This window comes from Eupeodes corollae, chromosome 3 (assembly GCF_945859685.1).
Source record: "Eupeodes corollae chromosome 3, idEupCoro1.1, whole genome shotgun sequence".
NCBI lineage: Eukaryota > Metazoa > Arthropoda > Insecta > Diptera > Syrphidae > Eupeodes > Eupeodes corollae.
The window spans coordinates 3,960,452-3,977,629 of NC_079149.1; the positions used below are offsets into that span (position 1 = coordinate 3,960,452).

At 31.7% G+C, this 17,178-nt stretch overlaps 1 protein-coding gene across 11 annotated transcripts in view; it reads left to right on the plus strand.

The window, feature by feature from the left end:
• Positions 1-14,363, plus strand: part of LOC129951371 (CLIP-associating protein) — a 48,964-nt gene extending 34,601 nt beyond the window's left edge. For 3 of the 11 annotated variants that reach the window (XM_056063482.1, XM_056063483.1, XM_056063493.1), the window contains 21 exons: positions 78-235; positions 343-447; positions 521-897; positions 956-1,155; positions 1,294-1,338; positions 1,634-1,756; positions 4,133-4,246; positions 4,618-4,638; positions 4,889-4,990; positions 5,115-5,407; positions 5,471-5,611; positions 5,733-6,395; positions 6,493-6,580; positions 11,427-11,519; positions 11,746-11,989; positions 12,061-12,245; positions 12,317-12,458; positions 12,578-12,752; positions 12,816-13,022; positions 13,095-13,219; positions 13,348-14,363. In XM_056063482.1, the coding sequence (XP_055919457.1) occupies positions 78-235; positions 343-447; positions 521-897; positions 956-1,155; positions 1,294-1,338; positions 1,634-1,756; positions 4,133-4,246; positions 4,618-4,638; positions 4,889-4,990; positions 5,115-5,407; positions 5,471-5,611; positions 5,733-6,395; positions 6,493-6,580; positions 11,427-11,519; positions 11,746-11,989; positions 12,061-12,245; positions 12,317-12,458; positions 12,578-12,752; positions 12,816-13,022; positions 13,095-13,219; positions 13,348-13,399 (3,653 nt within the window). In that variant the 3' untranslated portion in view covers positions 13,400-14,363. The remainder of the gene's footprint in view (positions 1-77; positions 236-342; positions 448-520; positions 898-955; positions 1,156-1,293; positions 1,339-1,633; positions 1,757-4,132; positions 4,247-4,617; positions 4,639-4,888; positions 4,991-5,114; positions 5,408-5,470; positions 5,612-5,732; positions 6,396-6,492; positions 6,581-11,426; positions 11,520-11,745; positions 11,990-12,060; positions 12,246-12,316; positions 12,459-12,577; positions 12,753-12,815; positions 13,023-13,094; positions 13,220-13,347) is intronic. The other 8 variants (XM_056063485.1, XM_056063486.1, XM_056063484.1 and 5 more) reach the window with 8 other exon arrangements.
• The last annotated feature ends 2,815 nt before the right edge of the window (positions 14,364-17,178 follow it).

Consider the following 17,178-nt stretch of genomic DNA (forward strand, 5'->3'; position numbering starts at 1 on the left):
TCTTTCTTTATTACATAAAACATAAACCAAAACCAATATGATGTTATATGTTTTTATTTGTGTTTTTGTTTGGTAAGGTGATGCTGGGGCTGTAACATGGGAAATCTTTGAAGCTTCATTTGAATTGGTGCCGCAACTAACAATATTTCATCAACGCGATATGGATGACCAGTTTAAGCATATCAATGCAGTGATTGGAGATAAAACTATGGACTGGGAGAAGCGAGTCGACGCAGTAAGTAGGACATGTTATTCAAATTTCTGTATATCTTTGAACAGAAGACTTAGAAGAAAGAATTATAACATTGATACTTGATATTAACATTACATAATTTTTTTTAGCTGAAAAAAATTCGCTCTCTTCTACTGTTAAACTTTCAAATGACACCTTATATAAAAGATATGTCGATATCATTCCTTGACATTTTAAAAGAGCTTCGCTCGCAGGTAAGTCTTTTTAGATTGCAAATATGCACACTTTTAAAATGACAAAAAACATATTATATTCTCTTAAATTAAGGTAATACGAGAAGCATGCATCACAATTGCGTATATGAGTAAATCCTTAGGACTGAAAGTCGATCAATTTTGCATTTACATTCTCGCAGAACTCATAAATCTCATTCAAAATTCAGCCAAAGTAATTTCGTCTGCTGGCACAATTGCTCTCAGATATGTGATCAAGTATACACATTCTCCAAAATTGCTCACAATCATCACATCAACATTGACGCAATCAAAATCTAAAGACATTCGTTCGTCTCTATGTGAGATCATGGTGATGATATTCGAAGAATGGCAAACCAAATCGTTGGAACGCAGTGCAAACGTACTAAGGGACACCTTAAAGAAATCCATCAGTGATGCGGATAACGATGCTAGAAAGCATAGCAGGAGGTAATGTTATCATTATCTTACGAAGGAGTAATAAATCTAATATATATTTTATTCTTAGAGCTTACTGGTTATTCCGAAGGCATTTCTCTGATTTGGCTGATCAAATTTACGAGAGTTTGGACAGTGCAACCCAAAGGGCACTTGAAAGGGAACGTGATTTGATGTATGGTACAAATGGTACGGGGGGTCCAATGAATAAAAGTCTTGGTGGTAGTAGTTCAAGTTTGTCGTCTATGGCGGGAGTAGGTAGAAGTACTCGTAAGTGTTTTTAGTTTGAAATTGATCTGTCCTTAAATGTTATTACGATACGTTGAAATATATCTGTTTTTGTGTGTACCTTTTCAATCATACATCATGTTTGTTTTTTTTTTATCATGCCTTAATAAAACATTCCAGATCGACGATCTACTGGACTCAAATCACCAGCGACAGCACCTTCAGGTAAATTGTTTTATATAATTTTTCAAATCTTTATCACAAAACTAACAGCTTATTTTATAATATTTGCTATGTCTTTTCTTCTGATTTGTGCATTAAAACAAATTACGGATATCGTGGTAATTTTAAATGTCACATTTGATGCGTAATTTTGATGGCTGCTGTTTGATTGTTTAATTATTCACTACTTATGCTGTTGCTGACAAATTAAAACAAAACAAATTTAATTTATATTCATTGTTGTCCATTCATCTCTTTTTTGATTTTTTGAATAATTTTTTTCTCTCCACTCTCCAAGTTGATACAAGCACTAGCACGGAAAATCTGTCTCAGCCTAGATTGAATCGAGTGCCTTCGTTGCCGAGATCATATCGTAATCGTAGTGGAATACCAATTGCTCAGACTTATATTCCTCCTAGAGGTGTTATTTCTTTCAATATACAAATAATTTATATAGTTATAGTTTTTTTTTTGAGAGTATCATTTTGGTTCTCAAACTTTACTTTTTATATCATTGGTTAGGTTTTATGTTTTTTATTCACTAACACATTCCAATAAGCTTGAATTATAAAATTCAATCATTTTCTAGAATATACATTATAGAGTTTTAATAAAATCAAAGCTAGTACCTAACGAGAAGTTTAATACCTATGACCTTAGTTTAGTCAGTATAAACTTAAAACTTAAACAAAGCTTTATTTTGTATTTTCAAAAAGGTTAAGGCAAGTAGAATTTTATCAAATCTGATATAATTAGATTGTGCTCTATTTATTACTTTTGTCATGCAACTGAGCACGTAAGGCAGAAGGTAGATAGAGAGAATGCATACCATTGAACAGAATCAGTGCAATTTACTAATTTTATCAAAGAATATGAATTATAATAAGTTTATAAAAGTTCATAAATTATTTAAAATCATCACGAAAAGTCGCAACACAATCAACACAAATTTACGGATTACAAACAATTATATTTCTCAGCATGATGCATTATATTTAACGAAGTAATTTCACTCGCACTTCTGCAATTATTTTAAATGAAATAAGTTGAGGTTATTTTAAATTGAATTATTTATTTTTAATCCAGGGTTAAGATTTAATAAAGAAAGAATACGACCATAACATCTTTTAGATTGATAAATCACATACTATATTTAGTTAACGCTTTTCGCTCCTACTGGTTCGATGCCTCTTATTTGAAGAAAAAGAAAGTGGATTTAAAATGGCCGCCTTGAGCTTTAACTCAGGCTTTTAAACGGCTTGGTCATTGTTCTATGGCACCACGCTTTGTTTCGATAGGAATCGACGGCGCTGCCGTTATTAGGGCTCGGGGAGTCTTACAAGCCATGCTTTCCAGCTCTGCCCACACACTGTTGTCCATAAGATTCAAATCTGGACTTCCTGATTGCCAATCAGAAGCCGGCGCTAAAAACGGGAATGTTGCTTCGAAGCCAATCTTGAGTTGTTTTGGCCTTGTACGCCGGAGCAGAATCTTGTTGGTATACCTACCTTTGTCCGTTGAACAAAGTATTCGTCAAATCTTTCACAACACCTTCGAGAACATTCTGCTGGTAGACTTTTGCTCCGGTTTTAACACCTTTTTCGCAAAAATGCAGTAATGTGTCGCCTTGATACGATACCCTCACCAAACCATAACAGATGAGGGATGGTGTCCACGCTGAATACTTAACAACTTTTTGTTTGCTTCTTTAGACGACGCGATATGGCATAGACCTCGTTATTTTTTTATTAAAAACTTATTCTACTGTACAAAGTTTTTCGCCAGAAAATGAAATATTTTGGCACGCTAGAAATTTACCCATTTCTAGCGTGCCACTGCACAAATCATTTATTTTTTGTCAGTCTTATTTGTTTTAGGTCGGGAGTTAGGAGATGTCCCGTTGATCGGCGATAGGCTTTCATGTGGAGATCCTCTCTAATGGGCCTTGACATCGATCTAGCCGATATATTCAACTCCCTGGACATTATCTTTTGTTTAATAAGAAGATTTCTGCGAATTCATCCACATATACAGCTTTAACATTCGCTGTTGTTCGAGGTACGCGTGAACGACCACGTCCTCTATTTCCGAAAGTTCATCAAAACGTTTTTTAACCCGATAAGCAAACATTTTTTTATATACCGAGTGGTTTCAGAAGCTCAAAAATTTGGTTTGAATTTTGTTCGCACTTTTGTAAAGCTATTAACGATTTTCTTTGGTTGGGCTTTTGCCCCACTCCATGTTAATTGATATAAGGTTTAAACCAAACTAGATTCTATTGTAAGCTCATAAGTTTATGTGTTACGAATTGTTAATGGGACTATTCCCACTGAATGTAATGAGGAAGGGTATCTTTAAAGTTTGTAACAGAACGTATGGCTAGACTAGATAGTTCCAAAATATTGTAAAAGGGTGCATAATTAAGCTTTTGGATCCATTTCTTTCAGTCTTTATTAATTTATTGTATTAGTTTAACCAAACGGACAGCTGGTATGTTAAATTTAATAAAAGGTCCAATGCAACCGTGTCCATCTTTTGGAATATGAATAGGAAAATACATATATTAAAAAACATTTTTGAATTATAAAAATACATGACAAATCATAACATAATAGTTTAAAACACCCAAGCTTAGCAACTTACCTAGGCTTATACAAATAGAGTTTTTTTCAAATTTATTTTAAATTTTTATTTTTTAATTTTAAAACATTTAAGTTGTTTATTTTTATTTATTTGTTTTTTGTTTAATTTTTTTTAATTTAATTCATCAATCATTCGACAAAAAATATTTTTGCAGCTGGCTTTAGAAGCGTTTCGGCCGTTGATACTGCTGCTGTACAAAGAGCTAGAGCGCGTGCGCAATACTCAAATTTAGCTAGATTAAAAGTTACATCTGGAACTGCCTCGCTGCGTAAGTTTATTTCATCCATGAATTTTATTAATAAAATCAAATCATTGTAGGAATAGTATTTTATTTTATTTTTTTGTTATTGTGTAATTTTTCAAAACACAAAAATTGCATAGCATACTAAAATTTAAAACAAAATGCGCATGCACATTTCTCTATTACTCAAAAATATTGCTATTGGTTTTTTCTCGTACATACAATTTTAACACTTTAAATTGCAAAACAATAAAACACTCATATCCATTGAATTAAACTAACAAAATCTATTAAAATTATTGCCTTGAAATAATATTAATGCAAGAAAATAATAATATCTAAAACAATCGTTTGCGTTTTCTTTCTTTTTTTCTGATTTTGTTTGTTGTAACACGCAGAAGGGCATGTAGCCCAACAAGGTAAATATTTTGTATTCAAATCCATACAAAACAAAAAACATACAATATTTATATTTTTGAATTCTTCAACACTGTTCAAACAATATTTTACATTTTCATTACAAATTTTACGAACAAAAAATAAGACACAAAATTATATTAATTTGTTGGAGCAGTGTAATGCATATTGATCTACTTAAAGTTAAAAGATTTGGTCTTGACATTTTTTAAATAAAAAGAAATTAATGTGTTGATGTTGATCTGTTTTTAGCACGAGCAAGGAAAGTTGCCAGTTCAACAACAACGCCGCAACATGCATCTCCTGAGCATAGACCAGCTCCGCGCTCAAGAACAGGAGTCTCACAATCTCAACGTAAGTCTGATATATTTAGTTTTATTTAATCTAATCTTTCAAACCTCAGAATTTGATTTCAATAAGATACAAAAAAAATGGATATAATGAACAAAACTAATCTGAATTTTTCTCTCTTATGTAGCTGGCTCTCGAAGTACATCACCATCATCAAAGCAACGTTCAATGTTTGGTTCATATACATCGTACAGACCAACGGGTACAATACCAAAGCCAAAGGCATCGGGCATCCCACGGTCATTGGCTAATTCAAGGGAAACAAGTCCAACAAGAGGAGCGACAATCCGAAGAAATGTCTATTCGACAAATACTCCCCGGCGCTCTGAAAGACCTCCCATTAATCCAGGTCGACCAGTTTTAGCCCAAAGGATGCTTCAGCAAAGTAGAGAAGCAGAAAATGCTCTTGCCGATGCATTAGTAAGCTATGATTTGATTTTTAATAAACTAAATAAAATTATTTGTTTCTTTTAATTTTTCTAGTCTCCTGAAGAAGTTGATCTTTCATCAGATTACTCTCGACTTTCATTAGGACGTAAGGTGTCACGTGACGAATCCGACGAAAGCGAAGCATCTTCGGTATGTTCGGAGCGAAGCATTGATTCGTTTAAGAGGATAAATGATGTTAGTTTGCGTCTCTATTTTGTCATTGTTTGTTATTTGTTTGTTTTGCTTTTTGTTTGTTTTTTGTTTTTCACTTAATTTTGAAACGATATTGAATAATTTTGAAATTTTATTAATTTAGAGTTATTCTTGGAATGGATCCCGCAATCGTTTGGATAGTTTCCGAGCTCCAATTGAAGACATCGACACAATCATTCAATACTGTGCATCGACGCACTGGTCAGAACGAAAAGATGGCCTCATTAGTCTAACTCAATATTTATCAGATGGAAAAATTCTCACACCACAACAATTGCAATGCGTATTGGATATGTTCCGTAAAATGTTCATGGATAATCACACAAAAGTTTACGCCCTCTTCCTGGACACAGTCAACGAACTGATTCTGGCGCACTCCAATGAATTGCACGACTGGCTATTTATTCTCCTAACCCGTCTATTCAACAAACTTGGCACTGAACTTTTGGGTTCGATGCATGGCAAAATCTGGAAAACTCTCCAGCTTGTGCATGAATACTTTCCAACTGACATTCAAATGAAGGATGTTTTTCGAATTCTATCCGATTCGGCACAAACACCGCCAACTAAAACAAAAATTGCCATATTGAAATTCTTGACGAATTTAGCAACATCTTATTGCACAGCTGGTGATTTTCCCAATCAGGGTCCCGTGGAGAAAGCCATATTGAAAATAGTGCAGTTGGCTGGCGACCAGAAGAGCGTTGAACTGAGAGGTCAGGCGAGGTTGTGTCTTATTGCATTGTACAACTGTAATACCCCATATGTAAGATAATTTTATTTATAGATATTTTAGTATATATGTAGGATTTTTTCTAAATTTGTTTTAATAATTTATTCTGTTCTTTCTTTCTATTACAAAGATGACGCAAATTTTATCGAGCTTACCAAAAACTTGTCAAGACTCAGCTCGAACTATCATTCAAACACATTTGAAACGCAGCACATCAGGTAAGTTATCATTTTTAGTATGATTTTGAAAAAGATTATAATTTACTGATGTACACATTTACAATTTGGGTAGTTATTAAAATATCTTTGGTTTTTGTTTTGGCAATTCGTGATAAATACTTTTGTTTCAAATTTAAGTTTGGTGAAATCTGCTTTTGACTACTCTGAGAAAAATAATAATAAACAAAAACGACTCATGTTATTACAAAATATAATTTACGTATTCACAAATATAAAAAATGCTTAAAACTTATAGACCTAGAGTCGGCAGCAAATTTTGGGGGTGGAATGATAACAAAAATGTATTACCTTGGTCGGGGGTAAGCGTTCAAAAATGGTAATTTTCCGAATTTGATGTCGAAATTAAAACCACGTGAGTGATACATCAAAAAATCAGAAAATATCCCTGATTATAAAGAAGTTTTACTTTCAGTCTTCTACTTACGCATTTAAAGCTCTTTCAAATGTATTTTTCAACTTAAAACCACGATAACTTTTTTACTATATCAGAGCACTTCTGATTAGAATGTGCATCTAAGACGATCTTAAGATACGAATCTTTAATTTTAACGAAACAAATAAATACAAAAATGTTATACATTTTCAATGGTTTAGGGGCCGCCTTTCCGTTAAAAAATTTCAGTTTTAAAGCATTGAAGCAATTTTGGATGATGTCTGTGATTGCTGTTAAAAGTATCCTTCCTATCAAATTCCTTACCAGTTTTTTTTTTTCTCGAATTTTGCACGTGTAACTGTCTTGTATTCTGGAGCAAAATTTAGAAATTTGTTTTCAAATCTTTTGGTATCGACTTTGCACTCATTTAAAAATGTGTCTGGCAATCAGAGGCCGTAACAAAATGTCTTCGACATATATTTTTAAAATCAGAGGAAGTTTTCTATATCATTGTTTTCCTTATACCTGATAGGAGAAAAGTTATCAGGGTTTTAAGTTGAAAAATGCATTTGAAAAAGCTTAAAATGCGTCTGGCAAGTAGAAGGCTAAAAGTTAAACTTCTTTGACACACTTTTGTGTATTCAGGTTTTTTGATGTATCACTCATGAGTTTATCATTTCAATCTCAAAATCGGAAAAATTACCATTTTCGAACGGCTACCCATGACCACGGCTAAAAAAAACCTGCCAAACGTTTTAATTTTACACAGACATTATTCTCTTAATCCTTAACTAAAGATGGTTAGTAATCAATGCTTTTTCTATAGCTTTTTGTTTGACTGAATCTATCTGAGAAACAAAGAGTTAACTTACTAAGTCTTTGTTATACGGGGTTATCCATTTTGAGGTTTCAAAAGTAAACGTTAATAAAACAAATGAAATATTCTTTTTGTCATGATATTTCTTTTTATTATTAAGTTTGAATCTTGGCATTATGTGTGAAACACTACATCATTTAAATGACCACCACTCGAATTGTGTCAAGCATCGATTCTTTTGAGGTAATTTTCGACCACCTTTTGACACATATTGGGCTTCATCTCAGCCATAAATTGACGAATGTTGGTTTTTAAGTGCCAGGCATCACAGGTTTGTCTGCATAAACACGGTCTTTCGGGTAACTCCGCAAAAAAGAGTCCAGCGGTGTCAAATCGCATGATCTTGGTGGCAAGTTGATTTCGGCACGGCGAGAAATTATGCGGCCAGGAAATGTCTCTTGCAATAAAGTCATATCCGCTCGAGTTGTAGGGCATGTGGCACCGTCTCGTTGAAAACACATATTCTTTAATAACAGACAAAAAAAAAGTCGGTTATCAAATGACCATAACGCTCCGAATTGACGGTAACAGTAGTTCCATCACCATTTTCGAAGAAGTAAGGTCCAATCACACCTCCGGACCAAAGAGCGCAGCAAACAGTGAGTGTTTATGGATGTTATGACCTCTCTTCAATTATTTGAGGATTCTCAGAACTCGAAATACGACAATTAGTTTATTAACATACCCACCGAATGAGAAATGTGCTTCGTCGCTGAAGAAAATTTTGTTCGAAAAATTGTTCTCCACTGCTTGTTGTTTTCTCTTGCTATTTCGATGTTTTTGATTGCTTCTTCACGTTTCTCATTAACTGGTGGAGTCGCGAAATTGATTTCGTCCTCATGGAGTGCTGATACCAATTTATTGCCACTGATGTCAGGGAGTTTAAAATTGTATATGAGTTCAATCAGAAAAAATTTTGTTGTCGAATTAGTTTTAGTGTTTGCAATTCACGGAGTTGGTATCCCAATCTTAAACATCCTTGGATGAACTTCCTCAATATTCCAATATGCTTTGGTTCACTTTCTCAGCAAACCCGTTTGCTCGTGGAGTCTTCACTGCTACTTTAATATGTTGAATTCAATTATGGTTACAGATGTCTTTAAACAAAGCCGAGGTAAATACTGTTCCTCGATAAACAATTGTTTCTGGTACACCGAAACTCAATGTCAAGTGGTTCAGTGAGTCCATGACAGGCTTACTTTTTGTTTATTTAAAAGGAAATATAATAGAATCCTTGTAAGAGCATCGCCAAAGACAAGTGTATGTTCGTTTCCACGTTTTGATAAATGGGCCCATATGATCCATATGTAAGACCTGAAATGGAGTTTTAGGAATATCCATTCCATGCAGTTTCTTTCTTTTTCGGATCACGGCTATAGCAGCATTAAATACATGACCCTATGAATCCCTTAACAAAGTTTCGAGTTCTAGGAAACCAGAAATGTTGTGAAATTCGTTTGACTGTTCCATCGACTCCAGAGTGTCCTATGTCATCATGGCAAAGTTTCACGACTCACAACGCATACCACGAGGAATAAATAGCAAGAGTTTGTTTCCATTGCCTTTCAGAAAGAGTCGATTGGATTTCACTACGTACTCGCTACGATATTTCGTCTGTTGACTTGAGGCTGTTTTCGCAGAAAGAAAATTCATAATTTGAAGTAATTTGTGTCTTGTTTTTGCATTGTCCATAGCCAATTGCTTTCAAAAATTCTTACATTTATTATGCAGGCACCTATGTCTTGAGCACGGCTCATCGCATCAACATGCTTCATCGCCTCTCCAGGTCGGTGGATAATGTCAAAGTCATATTCCAATAATTTTAGGAATTAGCGGGCTATACGTGGTATAAGTGGTTTCGTTGATCTCAAACTTGATATTGCAGAGCAATCAGTAGCAATCGTGAAATGTTTTCCAAGTACATAAATACGGAATCGTTCACATGCCTCGACTACAGCCATCACCGACCGATTCTTGAGTTTCTTGCACTTCTTCGAACTGGTAGTTATTTAAACGATTGATTATTTCATTTTTACTGTCCGTTGTTCTGTCCTTAAGCTGGGCAAGAATTCCCTTTAATTCGCGCACTGTACATTTATTAAGGTCCATATTTTGTTTGTTTATAATAATTGGATACTATCCCACTTCTGATATTGTCCTTTGGACAGCCGATTCCCGAATAAAACAAATGTCTCAACAAGAAAGTTAACTAAAGATCTTTTAATTTAATGAGCAAAAATTGCGACCGTGCGATCACGATGAGTTATACATTGGAATTTATTTGATTATAACGATTTAAATAGAAATGATACAGAAAAACAGTACACGGATATTAGGAAGTATAAAAGAAAAGAAAGAATACAGGGATGACACAACTTAGTTTAACAGATGTCGAATTCCAGCCCTATAGTTTTGAAACCTCAAAATGGATTACCCGTTATTTTAAATGTAGAATAAATTAACAAAAAAGAGTGTAAACTCATTCAGATTCGTGATAATAACGTATGCCCAAGAATTTATTAAATTTAAGATATCTCAACTATAACTGGAGAGTCTTATAAGTTGTTTTATTTTATCTAAGAACATGTTCTTATCTCAATTTGTTAGCTGTTTCCGAATGGTGGAAACAATACAGTTGTGATCTTAAAGTCAAAAGCAGATCATCCATCTTTGTAGATACAAAAACAATAAAAAGAAATAGGCTTTTCATGTTCTTTAAATACAAACAAAAAAAAGCTATCACTCTAAAACTCTTTTCTAAATTAAAATTATTTTTTTCTCCTCTCTCTTCCTTTTATTTATTATTTAAATCAATGTTTGTGTTATTGAAATCAAACAACAAAATACACCCACTTATAATATAACACAAGGCTGTGAATAAAATTAGCATTCAGATAAAATTTAAATTCAAATAATACCGTTATTTCTTTCATTGTTTTTTTGTTTGGTTTTCCTTTCTTCATTTTCTACATTTCTTTCTTCGAACAATAATAAATACACAAACACCTGAAATAAATACAAAATAAATAAAGAAAAATGCTTTAGACGGATTATTCTTCTCCGAAGAATCGGTACTTATCTTATTTCTTTCTTAAATTTAATTATAAACAATTTTTAATTAATTTTATGTTTTGCTATATTTTTGGGTACCTCCTTTTTTTGTTGTTGTTGATGTTGTTTTTCCACTATCCCAAAACTCATTAGTCTCAATTTTCACTCCGCTGGGTTCCGCTTGCCTTATGGTTTTTCCTTAAGCTGAAAAATTCTAAAACTACTGATTATGTACCAATTGAGAATTATTGTATCGATAGATAGACACGTCACCTCACTTTTGGACAAAACTATGCAAATATTATTATCAAGGCACTCTTCTTAAAGCACAAATCATAACTTAAAAAAAAATAAATAAAGAAGAACAAAATTGTAGTCCATTTAAGGTTTTGATTTATTTTTTTAGTTGTATATTTTATTTGCTTTAATTTATTTCTATTTTCTTCTTTGGTGGATGAATCTGTGGATAAAAAGTTGTTAATTTGGTTGGTATTTCTTTTGCTTGTAAAATTCTTTCCCCATAGGAACAAATAGCCCATCATCGCCATTATCATGTTCGAGTCCAAAACCTTTGCTTAGTCCATCGCAAGGTCCATTTAGTTTACAAAATAATTCTAGTAAGTAAAAGTTTGTTTCTTTTTAATTTTTGTTTCTATTGTTTTATATTTACTTAAATATTTTAGTTTAGTTTTATTTTTATTTGTAAAAATTCTTTTTTTTTTGTTGTTCCTTACATAAATAATAATGTACAGCTAATACTGTAAAAATAATAAATGCGTATAAATAAATTTAGTGTAAATTGGGTGGTAGCAAAATAAAGAAATTAACAAAATCATATTTTAGGTCCCCGTTCAAGACAGTCGTCTGTTGAAAATAATGACCCACTCAATAGTGAAGAAGTTTATAAGAGCTTGCGCAAGACAACAGCCGAAATACAAAACTATAGTTTCGAATCGAAACTCGATCGCGATACGAATAGCAAAGATTCCGGAATCAGTCAAATGGGTGATCATGGAATGGGAGGAAATGCAATGCATAGCGAACAATTTAATGTGATTTCATCGAATGGACTTAATGGCCATTTGCTGTAAGTATCTTATAGACAAAGAAATGGAATTCTCTATATTTCTTCTAAATCGTCTATTTTTTGTCTAACAGATTATTAGACAAAGAAGACTCGTGCAATGGTTCCAAAACACAATCGGCAACCACAACAGAATCAAATACACCAGAGAGCACTGTGCGTCTGGATGCAATGGATATGCAAAATCACAAAGTCTCCTCAGTGCAGAGACATCATCAGAACTTCCAGATCGGGGAGAATGGTGAAATTATTTTAGAAAGTAAAGTTTTAACACTTGATTTACGAAATTATGAATTTGATCTAAATGAAGGCTTTTGATTTGATTTTTAGATGGTTCCAGTGAAAGTGATATAATTAAGGCTGCCATAGTTTTAAACTTAGACACAAATTCAGAAGTAATACAACAAACATTGGCCGACCTGTCTGTGTGTATAAAGAGCGGCAATTGTGATTTGCCGAATAAAAATTTTAAGTAAGTAAAAACTCTTACGTTTTCTTTGTTTTCGAATGAAACTATGATAAACTTCTTACCAAAAACATTTCATTGTTATCGATCGTTTAAAAAAAAAAAACATTATTTATCTTATCCAGGGCCATAATGAAAATGCTTCTAAGCCTATTGGAATCACCAACCCCAGAAGTTATGACATCTGCTCTTCAAGTATTGGGCAAAATCGTTCGCAGTGCGGAAATGAAACCATTCTGGAGTAATTTTCTAGAATTGATACTTTTAAAAATTATCAATTGTTATCAAAATAGCAAAGAGGTAATTTTTATTTTTCAATTAAATAAAAATTATTTTAAAATGAATTTATTTATTTTTGTTTAGGCTTCTCGTGAAATCGACATCATAATACCTCGAATAGCACCTGTTTTACCTCTTAACATCTCAATTAATATTTTAAATCCAGTTATTGCCACTGGAGTTTATCCATTGAACTTGTGTGCGGTTAAGTTACTTACGGAATTGACCGAAAAACAAGGCAATGAACTTACCGATATTCATTTGGAAAGTATTATGCCAAATTTAGCAAGGGTAAGTTATCTAAACAAATGCTTTAGTTTCCCTTTAAAATAACCTTGTTAATATTGTTTTTTTTGTAAATAGTTGACTGATGACTCCCAATCGATGGTGCGTAAAGCAGCCGTATTTTGTATTGTTAAATTGTACATTGTTATGGGTGAAGATAAGGTTAAACCGAAGTTTTCGCTGTTGAATCCTAGCAAAATAAGGTAAGCCTATTTTAAGTCACAAAGGAAATTAAAATATTAAATTGATATTAATAAAAATTCATATAAATAATGTTTAATTGTCTAACATCTTTATCATACTTATCAATTATCATTTTTATAAATTTCAGACTACTTAACGTCTACATTGAAAAAAATCGTGGTACGAAAACTTCATCATGATCGAATGCCAAGTGATTGTGGGCGAAAGGAAGACATTTTGCAAAACGTTTTCGGCGCCTCAGTGGCAAGATTAAATTCAAAAACGGAACAATTCCAGAATAAATGAAATACGCTTTCACTTCACGCCACACACCACACAAATAAAAAAAAAATAACAAGTGAAAATATTAAAACAAAAATTAAAAAAAAAAACAATCCACACAAACTTTTCAGGAATCTAGACAGAGAGAAAGAGATCTAAAAGATTGATTGACGTTTTTAAGTTCTTTTTGTTTAAAAATATTATTTATATAAAAAAAAAACACAAAATAACTCCCTTTTCTGTTTATCATAATTTTCATTTCTGTTGTAGTGTATGTTCGCAGTTTTATATATATAATATATGTTCTTGTAAAGTGTGTAAAAATAACGAGGGAAATGAAAGGAAAACAATTAGATCATAACTATAATTATATGTTTTATTTAAAAAAAAGAAAAGAATATATTGGCGTCGTTTTTATATCGTCGTCGCTTTAAGTAATTTAAAAAAGAAGTATATACTGATTTGTGGCATATAAATAAAACAAAAACAGAAGAAACAAAATATTGAACGAAACAAAAACACAATCGAGTGTATTGTCTGTTGAATAGAAAAACTATAAGTTAAAAAAAACAACTTGGACAAAAGAAGAACGATAAATAAAAACTTCACAAATCTATCGAAAAACGTCAAATATAAACAAATAAAACAAAACAAAAACAAAACAACTTTTTTCCAGTTTGTACAATATTTGAACAATTTCTTGTGAAATACATTTCTTTTATCATGGTATCCATACCAGTTGTTAGTACGTAAGTGTGTTTGACTTTTTGGTATAATACACAAATTTATATCGAAAAAGCCCGAATTAACAAAAGAATACATTTTTTAATTGTCATATTTTTAGTATTAAACCTTTATCCTTTCAACGACAAAAAAACAAAAATCAAAAATTGAAAACAAACAAAAAAGTATAAAATTTTCCCATCCTTTTCATATTAAATGAACCTTTGTCTCAATTTGTCTGTAATATTTTGTTCTTTAAACTAGTTAAACACATACCACATATATGTAATAATAGTTTTTGTATAATTTAACTCAAAAATAATTTAACTAATGTTTTTTTTCTTCCTAATTTGTAATTTTTTTAATTTAATAAGAAACTTTTTTAATTTCCTATATTTTTGTTTTCGTTCTTTTATTCTCATGTATAATTTACTTTTAAAATGAATATGAATAAATTCATTGGTATATATTTTTTACGTTTAGTTTAGTTTAGATAAAAAAATATAAACTTTATCATTTCAATTAATCAAAATAATAAAAAAAAATAATAATAATATTTGATATGATTTTTCTTTTGTTTCATGTTATTTTGTTTTTACATTTTTGGTTGCTCTTCCAGATGAATGTTTATTTTTGGGTATGTGCTGTCATGATCGACATTTTTGTTGAGCGCTCCCGACGAAAGTACCACGTAATAGAATAGAATAATTTGTGTACATTTCTAGCATTAAGAGAGTTACAAGCTACCATAAATCGTAACTCCTTACACTTACGTGGATAGTATTGAAGGTAGAGCATTTAAATTGATAGGTGATAATATCATCATAAGTTCATTTACTTCGCTTGAACATTGTCTTTTTACCGATATATTAACGGTTAACTTAAACAGTTCAACCGTAATACTCGCGCTTTTATGAATGCTCATCAATATACCCTCGAGCCTAGCTTTGGCCGTACTGTCAAATACAGAAATTCTTTTTTTAGCCGTACTACGAGAATGTGGAATACCTTAGTACCTTACAACACTCTGTCTCCCCTAGTCATTGCAATATTCAGGAATTCAAAACCAACGTGCACCGACATCTCCTTTTAAACCCTCTCTCATCTTCCTAGTGGTCACACTATGCCTCTGCATAATAAGGGTAGTAATATTCCCTTGAGTGTTTGCTTATTATAAAAAAAGTAGCATCCACGGAATAATCATATATATAAATGAAAATGAAATGAACTTAGCTTTTACTTGGTGCGGCTTTACGTTTATTCTACTAAAAATATAGAACAAATAGTTACATAAGTGCTTATACCTTTTTCAAAAATTGTGGGAGATTTCGCTGATTTATTAACTTTGGTTGTCTTAAAGTAGCATAAATTAGAATTTGTTCACGGATGGAACGAATGAATACTAAAGTTGATGAATTTAGCGTAAGGAAAATTCTGCCAAAATCACCTGATTATCATTCTTACGGTGCAGTTTCTACGCATATTTTCAGGAGCTTAAAGAAAAAATGATGTATGTAGTGAATAAATTGTGATTTCATGAAAGAAATCCAATAACTCCAAATTTAAAATCTATCGTACTTTTACCTAACTAGGCCACTATTTTCATTTAAAAAGTAAATCCTTTTTCGATAAATAATACGTATACGCCGTAGTGATCGCATAAGGTAATTAATTGAATAAATTACTACCTTGGTAGAGGTCCGCTTTTACCCATTTTGTACCAATTTAGTCGGGATTGCTCTTGTTGTGATTTGATAAAAAATCAAGCATTAATTTTGCGTGTAAAATAACTGGGCATCTCAAAGTTTTGGTAAATACATATTCATAATTATGTACATAAGGACCCACTTTTTAAATTTTGTTTCATATTTACCTACATACCTTACGTTATAGGTACATCCAATTAAACTCTAATACACTACACGAACTCGATTCTTCCCTCCCGATAAATTGCGTATTGATATAATTTGACTTAAGTCGACAAATCTTTTCGATTTTTATTCAAACTGGTAAAAAGTTAAAAAAATAAAAGGCAAATAGAAACCTCTTTTAAAATTTAAGATATTTTGATCATACAAATAATATGAGTATAAAATTCATCAATGAATTGAGAGGAGTTCACAATTATGGACGTTGATACATTCCTAAAAAGTAGTAAAATAATAAAACAAAGAATGAAAGTTCTAACTACTTGGTCTAAGAGCTAACACCTACAGAATTGTAAAAAACAAAATTACCGACCATACATATTGACTTGCCACTTCCGGATTTTAAATACCATAAACCTACAATTTATAACGATTTCAATGAACTTTTTCTCCCCAATTTCTATCATGCAACCCGAAGTGTCGTACCAACTTGTTAATAAAAATATATTATTAAGTAGAATCCAACTCTTTCAATTTGTTCAATCAAATTACGACGAAGTAGGAAATGGTACGTACATACACGTATGTCTCAATAAGTATTTCATAGTTCGGAGATTTCTAAATTTTAACTTTACTTAAAGAAAAATAAAGTACTTAAAATAACACGAGCACATTATTATTACTTATGTTTATTGGTAGTAATGGTTGATTTAAACTTGTTCTTATTTTGTAACAACATAACCTTTTCTTTGTACCGAAAACTTATAAAAACATCATTGTTTCATAAAATATAATTTCAAAAATAAAATAAAATGTAGCTATCTGTGAGCTTAAATAGTTTTGCTTAATCAGATTTATAGAAGTTGAACACAAAACCGATTTTAATGTGAATTAAGAAAAACAAAACAAACAAATTTGTGGGATTTATATGTAGATAGATTTAAGCTGGAATGAAAATGAACTGTAAAATATTTTGATAAATGCATATTAAAAATAAATAAAACAAAAACACAAAAAAATGAATATAGTATGAAATGATTAGTCGTACGTACATTATATATATTTAAATGTTATAACTAAACTATTATGAATTATAATTATTATAT